Raw genomic sequence first — 17,291 nt, 5'->3', positions numbered from 1 at the left:
TTTACTTCCCAACATTTCCCTTTGTTTACTTCACACAGCCATATCCAACAGAAGCCCTGGAATGCCCTTCCTCCCTTTTTCCCTACATTACCACTGCCTCGCCTCGTATCTGTCAACTAGAGAACTCCGTGATACCAGCTCGCTCCTGCCGTACCAATGGCCCAGCCCAGCATGTGTGGACACTTACATAAAAATCTGCTTTCCTGGAAACCATCTGTAGTTGGTCTTTAATCTGTACAGCGCAAGTAACCTGTTCGATTAAACAATCGATATATGAAATTAAAACAAACAAGGGAAAATCTGCAGATACTGGAAATCCAAGCAACACACACAAAATGCTGGAGGAACTCAGCAGGCCAGGCAGCACCTATGGAAAAGAGTACAGTTGATGTTTTGGACCGAGAGCCTTCATCAAGTCCTGATAAATGGTCTTGGCCCAAAACGTCGACTGTACTCTCTTCTGTAGCTGCTGCCTGGCCTACTGAGTTCCTCCAGCATTTTGCGAGTGAAATTAAAACATCTAGGTGCTGGTGTTCCTAATTTTAGATCACTGCCCTCTTATAACAATGATATCTTTTGTTTTGAATATTCACAAGTGGAAACACCTGTCTTATCATGCCTTCTTAGGTTTGTACATTTCATCCCTTATCTTTCAAAGGAGAAGGCAGTTTAACTTGTTTTGCTATTCACCAGAAGACAATCCTCTTTCCAAGAATTAGCTGAATGAATCTGTTGAGCACCTTCAATCCTTCTTCAACGGTAAATATTACACGGTATTCTATGTGTAGCCTTAACAGTACCCTGTACGAATGGAACAATATTTTTAAACTCCAATCCTTTCATAATGTTAGTCAATCCCTTTGTAATTTGCTTTCTGAACTATGTGCTGCACCTCAGTACTACAAGGTAACATAGGTTAGTGCATTGCTTTAGAGCTTTCACTGATCAGGGTTCAATTCCCACTGCTGTCTCTAAGAGGTTTCTACATTCTCCCCACGACCGCATCGGTTTCTTCAGGTTGCTCTGCTTTCCTCCCAGATTCCAAAGACCCACGGCTAGGGTTACTGAGTTATGGGCATGCTATGTTGCCACCAGAAGCGTGCTGACAATTGTGGGCTGCCTCCAGCACAATGCTCAGACTGTGTAAGCCATTGACACAAAACGGTGCGTGTCACTGTACGTTTCAATGTACGTATGACAAATAAAGCTAATCAGTTAACTTTATCTTCTCGGCTGATGTCTGAATCAATAACTCAGGCAAAGTAGTCCAAGATTCATTTACTATTCTGATACCTGCTAAAAAAAAGACACTTCCAAGCACCAAGGAGTTTACGTTGGTTTGAATGTTACACAGATCTCTTAACAGCCTCTCGAAATCAACAACTTGCGCTAAGTGCAGATTTTTCAACATTAGACATCAGTGTTCTGGTCTTCCTGTTGGTGCAGAGTTCCACCCTGCTCACAACCTGACACTAATTCTCTCTGCGTCTCATACAGCAGATCTCATTGCTCCGATGCTTAGTCTGGAAAGGAGAGAGAGGGATGCTGGAGAGATGGTGGTGACAGAGCACAGAGGCAGGCATGCATTAGTACTGCCATGAATGGTATTGGTCAGGGGTGAGTGACCAGGGAGTGAGAGAAGTATGGGTTCGATGGACCAACTACAGACCTCTCAGTGACTGAGCCCGTGGCAGTGGGCTTGTGCGGCCTACTATATTTTGGAATTGCCTCAACCAGCCTGGAGGTAAGAGCAGACATCCCACCTCTCTCCGAACTTCCGGGAGTCTCCCGCATATTGATAATGGCTCCCTGATGCCCGCAAATTATATACAGTATCCTGGAAATCGATTTGTTTGAGAGAGAGAGAGAGAGAGAGAGCGCGTCATTGCAGAGTGTTCCAAAAAAAGAAAATATAAAATGTACATCACCCCAGACTACCCTAAGGTGTACCCCTGCCTAATAGGGGTCAAAAATAATGACAGTATTGCTCGCTACACTGTTTGCAACAGTGACTTTTCTATTGTCCATGGTGGGTTAAGACTGTTAAGACACGTTGAGGTGAGTTTAACAGGTGTCATTCGTTCATTACATAGCTAATGTTATCTAAACTAGCTGGTTAGCTGCTAAGGAGCTACTCTATTGCAGACATCCCACCTCTCCAGGAAGTTCCGGGAGTCTCCCGCAAATCGATGGTGCTACCTCCCTGAAATGAGTTTTTGCAGGGTGGGATGTCTGTAAGCGGGAGGAAAGTACCCTAGATCCTCAAATCTAAACCATCAGTGCCAGGTTTTCCAGAAGAATGATAGCAAAAGATTAAAGAACAAGAACCACTAAACATACACAGAATGCTGGAAGAACTCAGCAGGTCAGGCAGCATCTATGGAGAGGAATAAATACACTGTTTATTCCTCTCCACTGATGTTGCCTGACCTGCAGAGTTCCTCCAGCATTTTGTATGTGTCATTCTGGAGTTTTAGCATCTACAGAATCTCCTGTGGTATGAAATGTGCTTTAAGCTACATTGCGCCCCAGAAAAAAAAAGCACTCCAACAGACATTCATTATGGCTTTCAATAAAAAGTCGATTTTATTTTGCAATTTTTGAAGTGGATCCTACAGTGTAGGCAGACCCTTCCCCACTTGGGCCTTAAAGATGCTGTGGCTAAAAAGCAAAGCCAAGGGACTGAAATTGGATTAGAGGAACTGCAGTCTGATTAAAAGCCTCATTCATTTGCAGAACTACTTCCTTCCTTCAAAATTCCAGTCCCTGATTTCAAAGAGCCAACCTTCATTAGATTTTTGATGCCCCTACACTGCAGGTCATTTGTCAACATGGTTCTTCAGAGAGCTCCTAAGGAGATGCATGCAGCAGGAGCACATGATGGAACATTGCCTTTTATAGATCCCCTCCACCAATCTTTTTTAATTTCCTGTGGTGGTGGTGGTGGGGGGGGGAGGAGGAGCATATGATCACCATTTTGGGAAATTTTTTACTGGTCAGGTAAAATACAATGCCAGGAACCTTCCCTTCCTCTCCAAGCACTTCATAGACTTTAATGTTGCTTGTCACTAATGATTTTGATTCTGAAGCAACTGCTTACACAAACAATTCCATTCAAAGTAATTGACAACATTATACTTAAAGACATTCAAAGATATTTTTCTTTACATTTAATAGCAAACGATTAGCGACTTAATGAAGCCGTGTAGACAAGGGATTCATTTCTAACAATTAGTAAACTCACCAGGCACTCAACTGTCCTATTTTGACAGAAGTATTAGCCATTATTTTACTATAAATGATGCTGGTGATGCAAGGGATCCCAACCGACTGACTGAATGTGTCCTTTCACATTGCCCTGATCTCAGGATGAGAAATGCTCCCATGCGTGATTCTACACATGCAGTTACTGAGAACAGCAAAGAAAGTGATAGACGAATGGATTGCAGCAGGATATGGACACTGTCTAGGTAGGAGGCATTAGATTCTGCGTTTTCTTAATTTACTTTTTAGCTGGCTCGACACAACACTGTGGGCTGAAGGGCGTGACCCAGTGCTGTACTGCTCTATGTTTCGGTGAATGATTGTCGCTTGGATCAATGGTGATGATGATGATGTCGACTCAGGCCTGAGAGGCCAGCGTCGGGCATTGTCATACCTTACGAGGCGCGGAACGAGAGACTGTGTGGCGCGCCACTCCTCACACAGACATTTCGCAGTACAGTATTTTTCTTTATTTTACGAAGTCGAGTGGCGAGCTCAACACTCAACCCGACACGGATGGAAAGCGTACTCGGGACTGGCCCAACTGGATTCGAACCCGGGAACGTCCGTTCCGGAGCCTGGTGCTGATGTCACTGCGCCACCAGCCACCAGCTTAGATCAAGGAAATGTGAAATCACTTCTAAACTATTCCATGGAGATGCGAAACAAATGCAGCAACCACATCTATTAGCTTCAACTAAACACCAATGAAACCTTTTATATTTAATCCATTGAGCAGCTAATTGAATTCCAAAACTCATGGACAAAGACACTATTGTTCATTAAATGAAGCCAAGTCCAAATGTACAATTTATGCTGGGGGAGGGGGAGAAAAATCTAAGGTTACAGAATGTTCTGTGATGTGGGAATACAGGCGCTTTGAGAAATTATGTTTCATTTGTCTTGTATACCACCTGAGCCTCCCAGGCAGATATCCTTTACCAAGGCAACGGCAACCTATATTTAACTTGATGAGCAGCTTAACAACAACTTACTTGTTAATACAGCAACCAAATGTACTGGCTTAGCAGTTGATTGCGAGCTTCCGATCAGGAGAGTAACCAAGTAGTAGATCCCATGGTAAGAAGCATTGAAGACTACAGGAGGAGGGAGCGTATGGTTGAAGTCCTCGAACTGGAGTTTATAACTAGTCAGGTTAACAGACTGTGTTATCTTCACATAATACAAAGAGGATCCATTGGTCACATCTGGTGGCTGGAGTGACACTATGATTTGGTTGTCATCACTAACGGTGGCAGAGATTGCAACAGCACTCTGGATGGAAAGAACAGAAAAATACCAAGGGAATGAGAAGAGTAAGTACGAAAGTGAAACAAGAAAAGCTCTCTCATCATTTGACGCACAAGCAAGCGTAGAAATTCATCAATCTATACAGTTAAAGGAAAATATTGAGTTCCTGGAAAAAGAAATTCAAGTTTGAGTTTATTGTCATATGCACTCGTAAATGTATGAACAGGTGCAATGAAAAACTTGCCTGCAGCAGCATCACAGGAGTATGGTATCATACAAGCAGCATTCACAAGAAAACGATAAATTAAACATAAATGTAATTCAGATGGAAGTACTTTTAGAGCATGTGCAAGGAGTGAAAGGGATCAGCAGAAAATTCACAAGCTTTAAGACAGTCTGGTACACATCAGATACATTCAATGAATTAGAAAATCCATGTTATCAACTTGAGCCTTATACCAGGGATATATTGTAGAAGAGGAATGCTAATATCGATACATTCACTAAAATATTTGCTCTTACCAAAATCATGTGCATTTTCAGGTCAGAAACTGTGATTTAATTAAGATAGACTAAGAATTTTAAAAATCCATTAGAAAGTAGCACAGCTTTTTTTTGGTATTAACACTAATGATAATGAGTTCTCCTTCCCACCCTCCCCCCACCTTCTTTGCCCCCTCCCTCTTCAGTCCTGACGAAGGGTTCCGGCCCGAAACGTTGACTGATCATTTCCACGCATGCTGCCCGACCTGCTGAGTTCCTCCAGCGTGTTGTGAGTGTTACTTTGACCCCAGCATCTGCAGAGTATTTTGTGTTAATGATAATGAGTTATTTTGAGTGAGTAATGTGTTTGCAATGATTTCCAGATCTAAGCAGTCTGCTGCACAGGAGTAGGCAGGCAATTCTGATCACAATTTGCACTTGCTATTTCACACAGTCACATATTCCTGGAATATAATGACAGGAATTCTGCATGCAACAATACTTTAGAGCACTACTACCGTTAGGCCACTTTGTTCCGCGGTGCACCCATAGCGACTATCCTAAGAGCAAGGTTTTATTAGCACAGATCTTCACTTGGGCTTGGAGACCTCATTATTTCCTCACTTCCTTCAGCATCCTCAACCCTCCCCCTCAAAACTGCACTGATTCCATCTCCACTACCTAAAGGCCTCACTTCCAGGCTGATCCCCATTCGGTCCCCAATGCGGAGCCCTAGAGCAAAACGTCACAGACACAAGCCCTTGCTCTATCAAGTCCATACTGACCACAGTGTCCACACAACTAGGCCCAATTTCCCAAATTCTCCCTATATCCTGCTTTTTTATCCAAGTGCTTCTTAAATGAATCAATTGTACCTGCCTGAACCACCTCCTCCAGCAGCTCATGCCATATACTCACCATCATCCATGTGGAAAGTGTTGCCCTGAGGTCCCTTTTAAATCTTTCCTCCCCCATTCTAACCCTCTGTCCCCTTGTTTTCTCCCCTGGAGAAAGACTGTTACTATCGCCCTTATCTATGCCTCTCATAATTTAAACATTTCTGTAAGACACCCCTCATTCTGCATTCCAAGGAATAAAGACTAGCTTTGCAAACCTCTCCCCGTAACTCAGGGCTTCTAGCCCTGGCAACACGCTTGTAGATCTTCTTTTCACTCTTTTCCGTTTAACCACACCTTTTCTATAATTGGGCAACACAAAAGTGTACACAATACATTAACTACGGCCTCACCAATGACTTGTACAATATCCCTATCCCACCTCCTATACTCAATCCCTGACTCATGAAGACCCATGTTCCAAATGCCTTTCTTAACACACTGGATCTACTTGTGTCACCGATTTCAACAAACTATACCCTTGCACTCTTAGGACTGTCCATTCCGGTACTCTCCTGACTGGAACTGGAATGTCATTGTCACACATGCCAAGACTCAGTGAAAAGCTCCTCCTCCGCACTGTTCATACAGGTCAAATCATCATACCGTGCACTGAGGTACAACAACATAAGGCTACAACAGAATGCAGAATAAAGTGTAGTGCAGCTGAACAATAAGGATGGAAGATCATAACAAGGTAGACTGTGAGGCCACGAGTGCCCTGCCATTCATAATACAAGTCTTACACTGGTCTGACTTTCCAAAATGTATCATCTCACACTTATCTGTACTGAGATCCACTAGCCACTTCTTGGCTTATTTTCTGAACTGATTACAATCCCCCTGTAACTTACCACAGCCTTCACTATCAATTAACACCGTTGGTCTCATCTGCAAAACTTGCTGATCAAGCTTTGTACATTGATATCCAAATTATTTATACAATAAAAAAAACAAGAATCCCAACACCAGTCTCTGAGGCACACCACTAGACAATAGTTTCCACTCTGAGAATGACCACCACCCTCTGCTTCCCACCTTCAAGTCGATTTTGAATCAGCCTAACTATCTCCTCCTGGATTCGATGGGACCTAATGTTCCTGACCAGCCAACCATGTGGGACTTTGTCAAAGAACTTGCCAAAGTCCAAAAAGGCATCAATTGCCCTACCCTCACCTATTTTTTGTTACCACTTTTAAAAACTCTAAAAGATTCATCCAGCATGACTTTACAACACAAAGCCATGTTGACTCCTCCAAATCAGGCTTTGTCTATTCAAATGCTGATAGATCCTAACCCTCAGAATTCCCTCCTGTAATTTCCTTATGGGCCTAACATGGAACTTTAACAGGTAATGTTTTCTAATCATCAGTAAATAATCCGTCTCTCGCCGAGGAAGACTGAAATCGTCGGGGCAGGTGTGGAAGGTGAGCAAGTGTTCAGCATCGTTTACCAGCCTCTTGCTCGCTGCTGCCAGAGAGAAGTGTGGTAGTCGCTCTCTCACTCTCGCTCGCTGCTCTCGAGGGAAGGCCCTTGCGTTTGAATTATCTCTCTTTCCTTCGATGCTGGCAGAGGATGGTGCTGAAGCAAAGTTCAATCATCGCAGCTTATAGATTTGTATTCTAATTCAGGTTTTTATGATGTGTTCTACTTCCGGTCTCTCCTTTTTTCCCTGACTAATTTTGAACAATTTTTGAATTGGGGCGGCATGCAGATAATGAACACTGAGCTGAACTGAAACATGCCTTTTGATTTTGTGTTTTTTATTCTGTGTTTGCGTTCATTCTTTTCTTGCGGTTAGCACATAGACATGAGGACACCATCACTGAGACCTGGCTAAAGGATGCATGTCTCTGGGAGCTGAACGTCCAAGGATACACGGTGTATCGGAAGGATAGGAAGGTAGGCAGAGGGGGAGATGTGGCTTTATTGGTAGGAAATGATATTAAATCATTAGAAAGAGTTGATATAGGATCGGAGGGTGCAGAATCTTTATGGGTTGAGCTAAGAAATAGCAGGGGTAAAAGGACCCTGATGGCAGTTATTTATAGGCCTCCAAACAACTGCAGTGATGTGGACTACAAATTACAACAGGAAATAGAAAAGGCTTGTCAGAAGGGCAGTGTTATGATAATTGTGGGGGGTTTTAACAAGCGGGTGGATTGGGAAAATCAGGTCGGCACTGGATCTCAAGAGAGAGAATTTGTAGAATGTCTGCGAGATGGCTTTTTAGAACAGCTTGTTGTTGAGCCCACTAGGGGATCGGCTGTACTGGATTGGGTATTGTGTAATGAACCGGAGGTGATTAGAGAGATTGAGGTGAAGGAACTCTTAGGAGGCAGTGATCATAACATAATTGAGTTCACTGTGAAATTTGAAAAAGAGAAGCCGAAATCTGATGTGTCGGTATTTCAGTGGAGTAAAGGAAATTACAGTGGCATGAGAGAGGAATTGGCCAAAGTTGACTGGAAAGGGACACTGACAGGAAAGACGGCAGAGCAGCAGTGGCTGGAGTTTATGCGAGAAGCGAGGAAGGTGCAAGACAGGTATATTCCAAAAAAGAAGAAATTTTCGAATGGAAAAAGGATGCAACTGTGGCTGACAAGAGAAGTCAAAGCCAAAGTTAAAGCAAAGGAGAGGGCATACAAGGAAGCAAACATCAGTGGGAAGACAGAGGATTGGGAAGTTTTTAAAACCTTACAAAAGGAAACTAAGAAGGTCATTCAGAGGGAAAAGATTAACTATGAAAAGAAGCTAGCAAATAATATCAAAGAGGATGCTAAAAGTTTTTTCAAGTATATAAAGAGTAAGAGACAGGTGAGAGTAGATATAGGACCGATAGAAAATGATGTTGGAGAAATTGTAATGGGAGATAAGGAGATGGCAGAGGAACTGAACGAGTATTTTGCATCAGTCTTCACTGAGGAAGACATCAGCAGTATACCGGACACTCAAAGGTGGCAGGGAAGAGAAGTGTGCACAGTCACAATTACGACAGAGAAAGTACTCAGGAAGCTGAATAGTCTAAAGGTAGATAAATCTCCCGGACCAGATGGAATGCACCCACGTGTTCTGAAGGAAGTACCTGTGGAGATTGTGGAAGCATTCGCGATGATCTTTCAAAAGTCGATAGATTCTGTCATGGTTCCGGAAGAATGGAAGATTGCAAATGTCACTCCGCTATTTAAGAAGGGGGCAAGGAAGCGAAAAGGAAATTATAGACCTGTTAGCTTGACATCGGTGGTTGGGAAGTTGTTCCCAGGATGAGATAACAGAGTACCTGGAGGCATATGACAAGAAAGGCAGAACTCAGCATGTATTCCTTAAAGGAAAATCCTGCCTGACAAACCTATTACAATTTTTTGAGGAAATTACAAGTAGGCTGGATTTTCAGAAGGCTTTTGACAAGGTGCCACACATGAGGCTACTTAACAAGAGCCCATGGAATTACGGGAAAGTTACATACATGGATAGAGCGTTGGCTGATTGGCAGGAAACAGAGAGTGGGAATAAAGGGATCCTATTCTGGTTGGCTGCCGGTTACCAGTGGTGTTCCACAGGGGTCTGTGTTGGGGCCGCTTCTTTTTACATTGTACATCAAGGATTTGGATTATGGAATAGATAGCTTTGTGGCTAAGTTTGCTGACGAAACGAAGATAGGTGGAGGGGCCGGTAGTGCTGAGGAAACGGAAAGTCTGCAGAGAGACTTAGATAGATTGGAAGAATGGGCAAAGAAGTGGCAAATGAAATACAATGTTGGAAAGTGTATGGTTATGCACTTTGGCAGAAGAAATAACAGGCAGACTATTATTTAAATGGGGAAAGAATTCAAAGTTCTGAGATGCAACGGGACCTGGGAGTCCTCGTACAGGATACCCTTAAGGTTAACCTCCAGGCTGAGTCGGTAGTGAAGAAGGCGAATGCAATGTTGGCATTCATTTCTAGAGGAAGAGTACAGGAGCAGGGATGAGATGTTGAGGCTCTATAAGGCGCTGGTAAGACCTCACTTGGTGTACTGTGGGCAGTTTTGGTCTCCTTATTTAAGAAAGGATGTGCTGACGTTGGAGAAGGTACAGAGAAAATTCACTAGAATGATTCCAGGAATCAGAGGGTTAACATATGAGGAACGCTTGTCCGCTCTTGGACTGTATTCCTTGGAGTTTAGAAGAATGAGGGGAGACCTCATAGAAACATTTCGAATGTTGAAAGGCATGGACAGAGTGGATGTGGCAAAGTTGTTTCCCATGATGGGGGAGTCTAGTACGAGAGGGCATGACTTAAGGGTTGAAGGGCACCCATTCAGAAAAAAATGCGAAGAAATTTTTTTAGTCAGAGGGTGGTGAATCTATGGAATTTGTTGCCACGGGAAGCAGTGGAGGCCAAGTCATTGGGTGTATTTAAGGCAGAGATTGATGGGTATCTGAGTAGCCAGGGCATCAAAGGTTATGGTGAGAAGGCGGGGGGTGGGACTAAATGGGAGAATGGATCAGCTCATGATAAAATGGTGGAGCAGACTTGATGGGCCGAATGGCCGACTTCTGCTCCTTTGTCTTATGGTCTTATATCTTTTGCGTGAGGGAGCAGGGGGTTGATGCTTTCTTCGACTGGGTTGGTTCCATGGTTCTTTGTCTCATGGCTGTCTGTGGGGAAGACGAATTTCAGGGTTGTATGTTTCATACATAATTTGAATCTTTGAATCTAAATCCAATGGCATTACTGGGAACTGTGAATACATCAGTATCAAGTGGATTAAAGAAATGATCAAACCAAGGCCACTGTCAGGGTGGAAGCTCAACACCTTATATTCTGTCTGAGTGGCCTTCGGCCTGATGGCATGAATATCAATTTCTCCTTCTGGTAAAAAAATTCCCTTGCCCTCCCCTCTTCTTCTATTCCCCTCTCTGGCCTCTTACCTCTTCTCACCTGCATATCATCTCCCTTTTCTTCCCTTTCTCCTGTGGTCCACTCACCTCTCCTATCAGATTCTTTCCTCTCCAGCCCTTGACCTTTCCAACTCACCTGACTAGCCTCCTTCCCCTCACCCCATCTTTTTATTCTGTTATCTTCCCCTTCCTTAAGACAGGTCTTGGCCCGAAACGTTGACTGTTTATTCATTTCCCTGGATGCTGCCTGACCACCTGAGTTCCTCCAGTATTTTGCCTGTGTTGCTTTGGACTTCCAGTGTCTCCAGAATTTCTTGTGCTTCTGATACTGGATGGTTTATATATTGCACAATAATAACGGCTGTCTTGGGATCAGAGACAGTTGAGAAAAGACAGAAATTTCTTGTGCGAGTGTAATGAGCTGAAGAGGTTGACAGAGGTTTACAATAGCTGGCATAATGTGGCCAAAACTAACACAATCTTCCTCAGTGGCAGGAAAATTACTTTGCAAATTAGTGACTCTTAATGAATAATGCATGATGTTTTGTTCCTTTGTTCGTGTATTTAAATACAAATAAACCAGTAATGGTTCAACTTCCTTAATCACATTCTAAAAAAGAAACCTTCATGTTCTACTTGGCAGTAAGTCATAAATAGAACTCTTTCTAAGCACAATAGTTATTAAATGCTCCTGTACTTACAATTTTCATCTTAAAAATAGAGCAGAGAAAGCATACTGCAATTACAGTTCGGCAATGAAATCATTAAAATAAACCAGGTAAATGTAGTAGCATTTCATCAAAGTACTGAGTATTCAACAAGACTCCTCAAGCCTGCTCTGCTTCCCAGTGTGATACTGTGCCTTATGTTATCTGACTACTCCCCTTAGCAGAATGAATCCAAAAACCACTTTCTTAGTCCTACTTAATGACACCTCGTCTTCCACTCCCTGAAAAATAACAAGAGTGAGAAGTTGATACTGCTTATTGTTTTGTTATGGTTGGGTCCCTCGGTAGTTGCCTGAACTAATCCTTGAATGCCTGGCATTTTGATCTTCCAGCTACGATCATTAACAAAAAGCCTACAAAGGCATCTGCAGCTAAACATTGGGGATTCAAACGTCTCTTTTGACTCCAATCAAAATGATTTGGATGGTAAATTTATTTCGGAGGGAGAGCAAAGCAAGCGGCGATTTTCAGATGTCAGACCCAAGATGATTACAACTCCCTCACAAGCGGCACAGATGCAATGGAAACGAAGCCCTGAGGGATGTGGAGGGAGGGGATATATAAAAACCTGACAAGAGTCAAAACACTCAAGTATTCTTTCAAAATAGACACAGGAGATTCTGCAGATGCTGGAAATCCATTGCAGCACACAAAATGCTGGAGGAACTCAGCAGGCCAGGCAGCATCGAGGGAGAGAAAAAAAAGTCAACATTTCAACCACTGACTGCTCGTTTCTCTCCACTGATGCTGCCTGATCTGCTGAGTTCCTCCAGCATTCTGCCTGCCGCTAATTTAAAACAGACATTTCTATTCGTGCCTGCACACATCACTCAAGCACCCGAGTAACTCGTCCTACCGAAAGATACAGACATCCCACCTCTCCCAGAAGTTCTGGAAGTCTCCCGCATATCGATAGTGGCTCCCTGACGCCCAGAATATTATACAATATCCCGGAAATCAATTTCTTTTGAGAGGGAGAGCGAGCATCCTGATTGGTATCTCTTCGTGCTAAGAGTGGTCCCTAACCACCGGGCCATGAGGAAACAATATGATTTGGCGATATGAAACAATATGAGTCAGCTGCACCTTTCCTCATTCCCTGTCACGCACTGTTGAATCTTAACGCATGCGAGGTCATCAGTGACCCAAGATGTGTTAAGGAATGGGTCTGTGACCCATTTGTGAATGTCCCCGGTGAATTATCCATGTCAGTGTGGGAAAAAGATCAACTCCTCGAGCTTGCAAATGACGGTGGGCTGAAAAGTATGTTTGACATAACATCTCTGCTGGCACTCTGGATCAAAGTCAAGGCTGAATATCCTGAGATAGCCACGAAAGCACTGAAAATGTTGCTTCCATTTCCAACATATTTCTGTGAAGCGGAGTTTTCTGCAATGAATGCAACGAAAACTAAATTGCAGAATAGACTGGACATAAGGAACCCCCTTCGAGTATCGCTGTCTCCCATCACCCCTCGATAGGACCGTGTTGTTGCAGGAAAACAAGGCCAGGGCTCCCACTGATTCAGTGATATTTGTGTGTTGCAATGATTTTGTATGTTACAAGTGACTTATAGTTGACTTATCACCTATATTCCAGTCACGTTTAACACCACCACCTCCCCCCAACCCCGGGTCGGCCGGTCCACAAGAATATTGTCAATATTAAACCGGTCCGCGGTGCAATAAAGGTTGGAGACCCCTGGTTTAAACTAGCTGGCTACCTGCCAAGGAGCTACGCTATTGATGTCCTACGTGATGAGGCCAAACTCCCTGTAGACTTGCTTAAAGTTGTAATACAATAAACATGATAATATAATCTAAGTATACATGTTAACGTCACATTTGCTGCATATACCCAATTTGGTTTACAGATTAGACAAAATCACCAAACAAAGTATTACATACACCCTTGGAGGTCGACGGGGGTGGGGATATGGGGTTGCGGGGGGCGGGGGTGCTACCTCCCTGAAATGAGTTTTTGCACGGTGGGATGTCTGAAGATACTGGCCCACATCAGCTTGTCACAGCTCTCTCTCTCTAGTAAAAAGTAAAAATGTAAAAATAAGTTTATAAGTTTATTTATTACCGAAGTACATGCATGTCAACATATACAAGCCTGAGATTCATTTTCTTGCAGGCATACTCAGTAAATCCATAATAGAATAATACCCATAACAGAATCAAACATTGCACCAACTTGGGTATTGAACCAGAGTGCAAAGGGCAACAAATTGCAAATACAGAAAAAAGCAATAAATATTGAGAATATGAGATGAAGAGTCGTTGAAAGCAAGGCCAAAGGTTGGGCAATGATGGGGCAAGTGAAGTTGAGTGATGCTTCCTATTTGGTTCAAGTGCCTGATGGGTGAGGGGTAATCTGTTCCTGAACCTGGTGGTGTGAATCCTGGGTCTCCTGTACATTCTTCCTGATGGCAGCAGTGAGAAGAGAGCATGCTCTGGGTGTTGGCGGTCTCTGATGACAGGTGCTACTTTCCTGCGACTGCATCTCATCTAGATGTGCCCTATTACAGACATCCCACCCTGCAAAAACTCATTTCAGGGAGGTTGCACCACCATTTCAGGGAGGTAGCACCCCGCCCCCCGCAACCCCATATCCCCCCCATACCGGTCGACCTCCAAGGGCACACGTATATGGGACATTTAATTATGAAAGAACACAACAATTTATTTGACACATATTGAAACTATTTACACACACACACGCACGCACACACACACATATATATGTATATATATATATTCCTTGTTGAGTATTTTGTTGGCAATCTCAATGCTATTTCTTTTACAAACTTTCTTTGTACTGTGATGTGGCTCTGCTGAAAAGAACTGTAAAATAATTGAGCAGCCTTCCCTGCGATTAGCCTCCCTAATATGTTGTGGTCCCCAAAAGAAATAAAAACATAAGGTGTATCCTTATTATATCGTCTTATGTAATATTTTGTTTAGTGATTTTGCCTAATCTATAAACCAATCTGTAATCTGTAAACTGGGTATATGGAGAAAACGTGACATTAAAATATCTACTTAAATGTTATCATGAAGTCGTTTTTAATTCTATTACAACTTTAAGCAAGTCAACAGGGAGTTTGGCCTCATCACGTAGGACATCAATAGAGTAGCTCCTTAGCAGCCAGCCAGCTAGTTTAAATAACGTTAGCTATGCTAATGAATGAATGACACCTGTTAAACTCACCTCAACATGTCTTACAGTCCTAACCCACCATGGGCAATAGAAAAGTCACTGTTGCAAACACTGCAGCGAGCAACACTGTCATTATTTTTGACCCCTATCAGGCAGGGGTACACTTTAGTGTAGTCTGGGGTGAAATGTGTTTTATGTTTTCTTTTTTTGAAACACTCTGCCATGGCGGTGCAGGACACTAAACTGAACTGATGGAGAGACAGAGGTCGACTTTAAAGCCCGCCCACAGAGAAAACTGATAGGTCTACTTATCACAAAGAGAGACCAATCAGGATGCTCGCTCCCGCTCCCACTCTCCCTCTCATTTCCAGGATATTGTATATAATTTGCGGGCGTCAAGGAGCTGCTATTAATATGCAGGAGACTCCCGGAACTTCCCGGAGAGGTGGGATTGCGATAAGAGTGGGCTGTATCCAGTAGTGCAATGACTCTAATTCTATTTCCTACTTAACCAACCAAACTCATTTTATGTGACTTTCAGGCAAGAGTTAACAATCTTAAAATATGTTATCAATGAAGCCACTTAATTAAATTATTGCTTGAACATACAAGTAGGTGTCATGCAATACTGGTCATGGGAAATCAAACCAATGTTTTATGAACCTGGAAACATCACTTCAACATCTGATGAGGTAAAAGTTCTATACTTATTCTACATAAACCCTGCACAAGGGGCTTGTTTCAAATTCATTTGCTGCTGAGAGTTTACACAGATGGCTTAGTGGGTTGCATCAATGCCATTGTGGAGTTACTTAAAGATTGTGGCCAATACATCAGTCTGATGAATCAAATAATCAGATGAACAAAAGAAAAGCAAGCCAATTACAACAATGACATTCTGAGCAAGGGTCTGAATCCCAGCTTAAAATGATTCACGCAAGTGCTCAATTTGGCATGTCCACATACCACCTCCAGTAAGGAACAGTACAATATGCAGATGTGGAGGAGCCTGGGTTCATACTGCGTTGGATACTCAAAAGTGAGGGATCTTAAATCTAAGCTCTAAAAATGAGTTAAGTGCGTTGGGAGCACCAGTTGAGGTGTTCAAAGCAGCTACTGGAGAAATTAAAATGTCAAAGATAAGACAAAACTTAATTACGATATCAAATGTCTACAATTGGTTGGACTGTTGTGGAGATCTTATTTGTCAATCTTCCAGAAGCAATCCTCTCTGAGCCAACAGTTTATTGTTTTTCCTCAACAAGACTAATGAGAAATTGCTTCATGTAAAATGATCCAAACTGGCATGTGCTGCTTTGCCGAGACTTTGTAGCAGGCACCTGTGTTTCAGCTGCTGATTTAGTTTTTCTAATCTGTTTACATTTACCCCAGCCAAAAAGCCTGCAATGAATCTCAGATATATATATTGTGACATATATGTACTTTGATAATAAATTTACTTAGAACTTTGAAATGCCGACACTGCCAAATTCCCTTCTAATGATTCTTTTCTCTCCCCCATCTAACTCAATGATCTAATAACAAAATTGCTTTCTGCAAAATGCTTCTTTCCAGGACCTTGTGACCTATAGTCAGAGTTAATTTGAGAGGAAAAAGTCAAGGGAGGCACTTTTAAACAGGATCCTCCTGATATTTGAAAGGCTCTTTAATTAACAAACGATTCACCTTCTGTAGTAAAAGAGAGGAACTCACCACAAGATTGCTGTTGTGTACCTGGGGGATCTTATTTTAATGGTACGCTGTGCCCTGAGTATAATGAATGACTTACATAGAAACATAGAAAATAGGTGCAGGAGTAGGCCATTTGGCACTTCTAGATGTCTGTCCCAGGGTGCTGCAGGAATCCTCATAGCTGTGGTTTTATCTCCTTTTCAAAGCGAGCATAAAAGGCGTTGAGCTCGTCTTGGAGTGAAGCATCACTGCCATTCATGGTGTTGGGTTTCACTTTGTAAGAAGTAATGGCCTGCAAGCCCTCTCAGAGTTAATGCTGCCTCCAACCTCACTTGGAATTGATCCTTAGCTCTTAAAATAGCCCTCCACAAGTCATACCTGGTTTTCTGGTCCAGACCTGGGTCACCAGGCTTGAATGCCACAGATCTAGCCCTTGGCATACTACAAACCTTCTGATTCATCCACAGCGTTTGATTTGGGTATGTACAGTAAGAAATGTATGCAAGGAAGTTTCAACACATTTCCCTCGAATAAAACTTCACCTATCATATTCCTGTGTTGCTGGTTTGTTCAGAGGTCACAACTTAATCTGACATTATTGAAGTCAGAGACAGAACTTGTGCACAGTTCTAAATGCGCCAAGGGTCCACACCATTAAACCAACTCTAAGAAGGGCAGTGAAAGGAGCAAGCCCGTCAACCAATACAAGAAAACTTTGCAATTCGAGTTTATAAAATCACCCCCACACAAGTCTATCATTTATAAAAGACTGGTTTCTATTATGTCTTCCTTCCTTTTGTAGATCATGATTACCAGAAGTAACACAAATCAGACCTATTCATTCATATTAGAGGTATTAGCGCTGTTTAATTAAATCATCTCAGTTGACACACCAGAATGTTGATGTAAAAACTGTGAACTCTGTCGCT

At 42.7% G+C, this 17,291-nt stretch overlaps 1 protein-coding gene across 3 annotated transcripts in view; it reads right to left on the bottom strand.

Moving 5' to 3' along the window:
• ptpro (protein tyrosine phosphatase receptor type O) overlaps positions 1 to 17,291 on the bottom strand; it is a 164,866-nt gene that overhangs the window by 102,945 nt on the left and 44,630 nt on the right. For 2 of the 3 annotated variants that reach the window (XM_072241181.1, XM_072241182.1), the window contains exon 2: positions 4,260 to 4,539. The exons of the other annotated variant lie outside the window; for it this stretch is intronic. In XM_072241181.1, the coding sequence (XP_072097282.1) occupies positions 4,260 to 4,539 (280 nt within the window). The remainder of the gene's footprint in view (positions 1 to 4,259; positions 4,540 to 17,291) is intronic. 3 annotated transcript variants of the gene reach the window in all.

Source organism: Mobula birostris, chromosome 23 (genome assembly GCF_030028105.1).
Source record: "Mobula birostris isolate sMobBir1 chromosome 23, sMobBir1.hap1, whole genome shotgun sequence".
In the NCBI taxonomy this organism is placed as follows: Eukaryota; Metazoa; Chordata; class Chondrichthyes; order Myliobatiformes; family Myliobatidae; genus Mobula; species Mobula birostris.
This window is presented reverse-complemented; position numbering and strand designations above follow the sequence as displayed.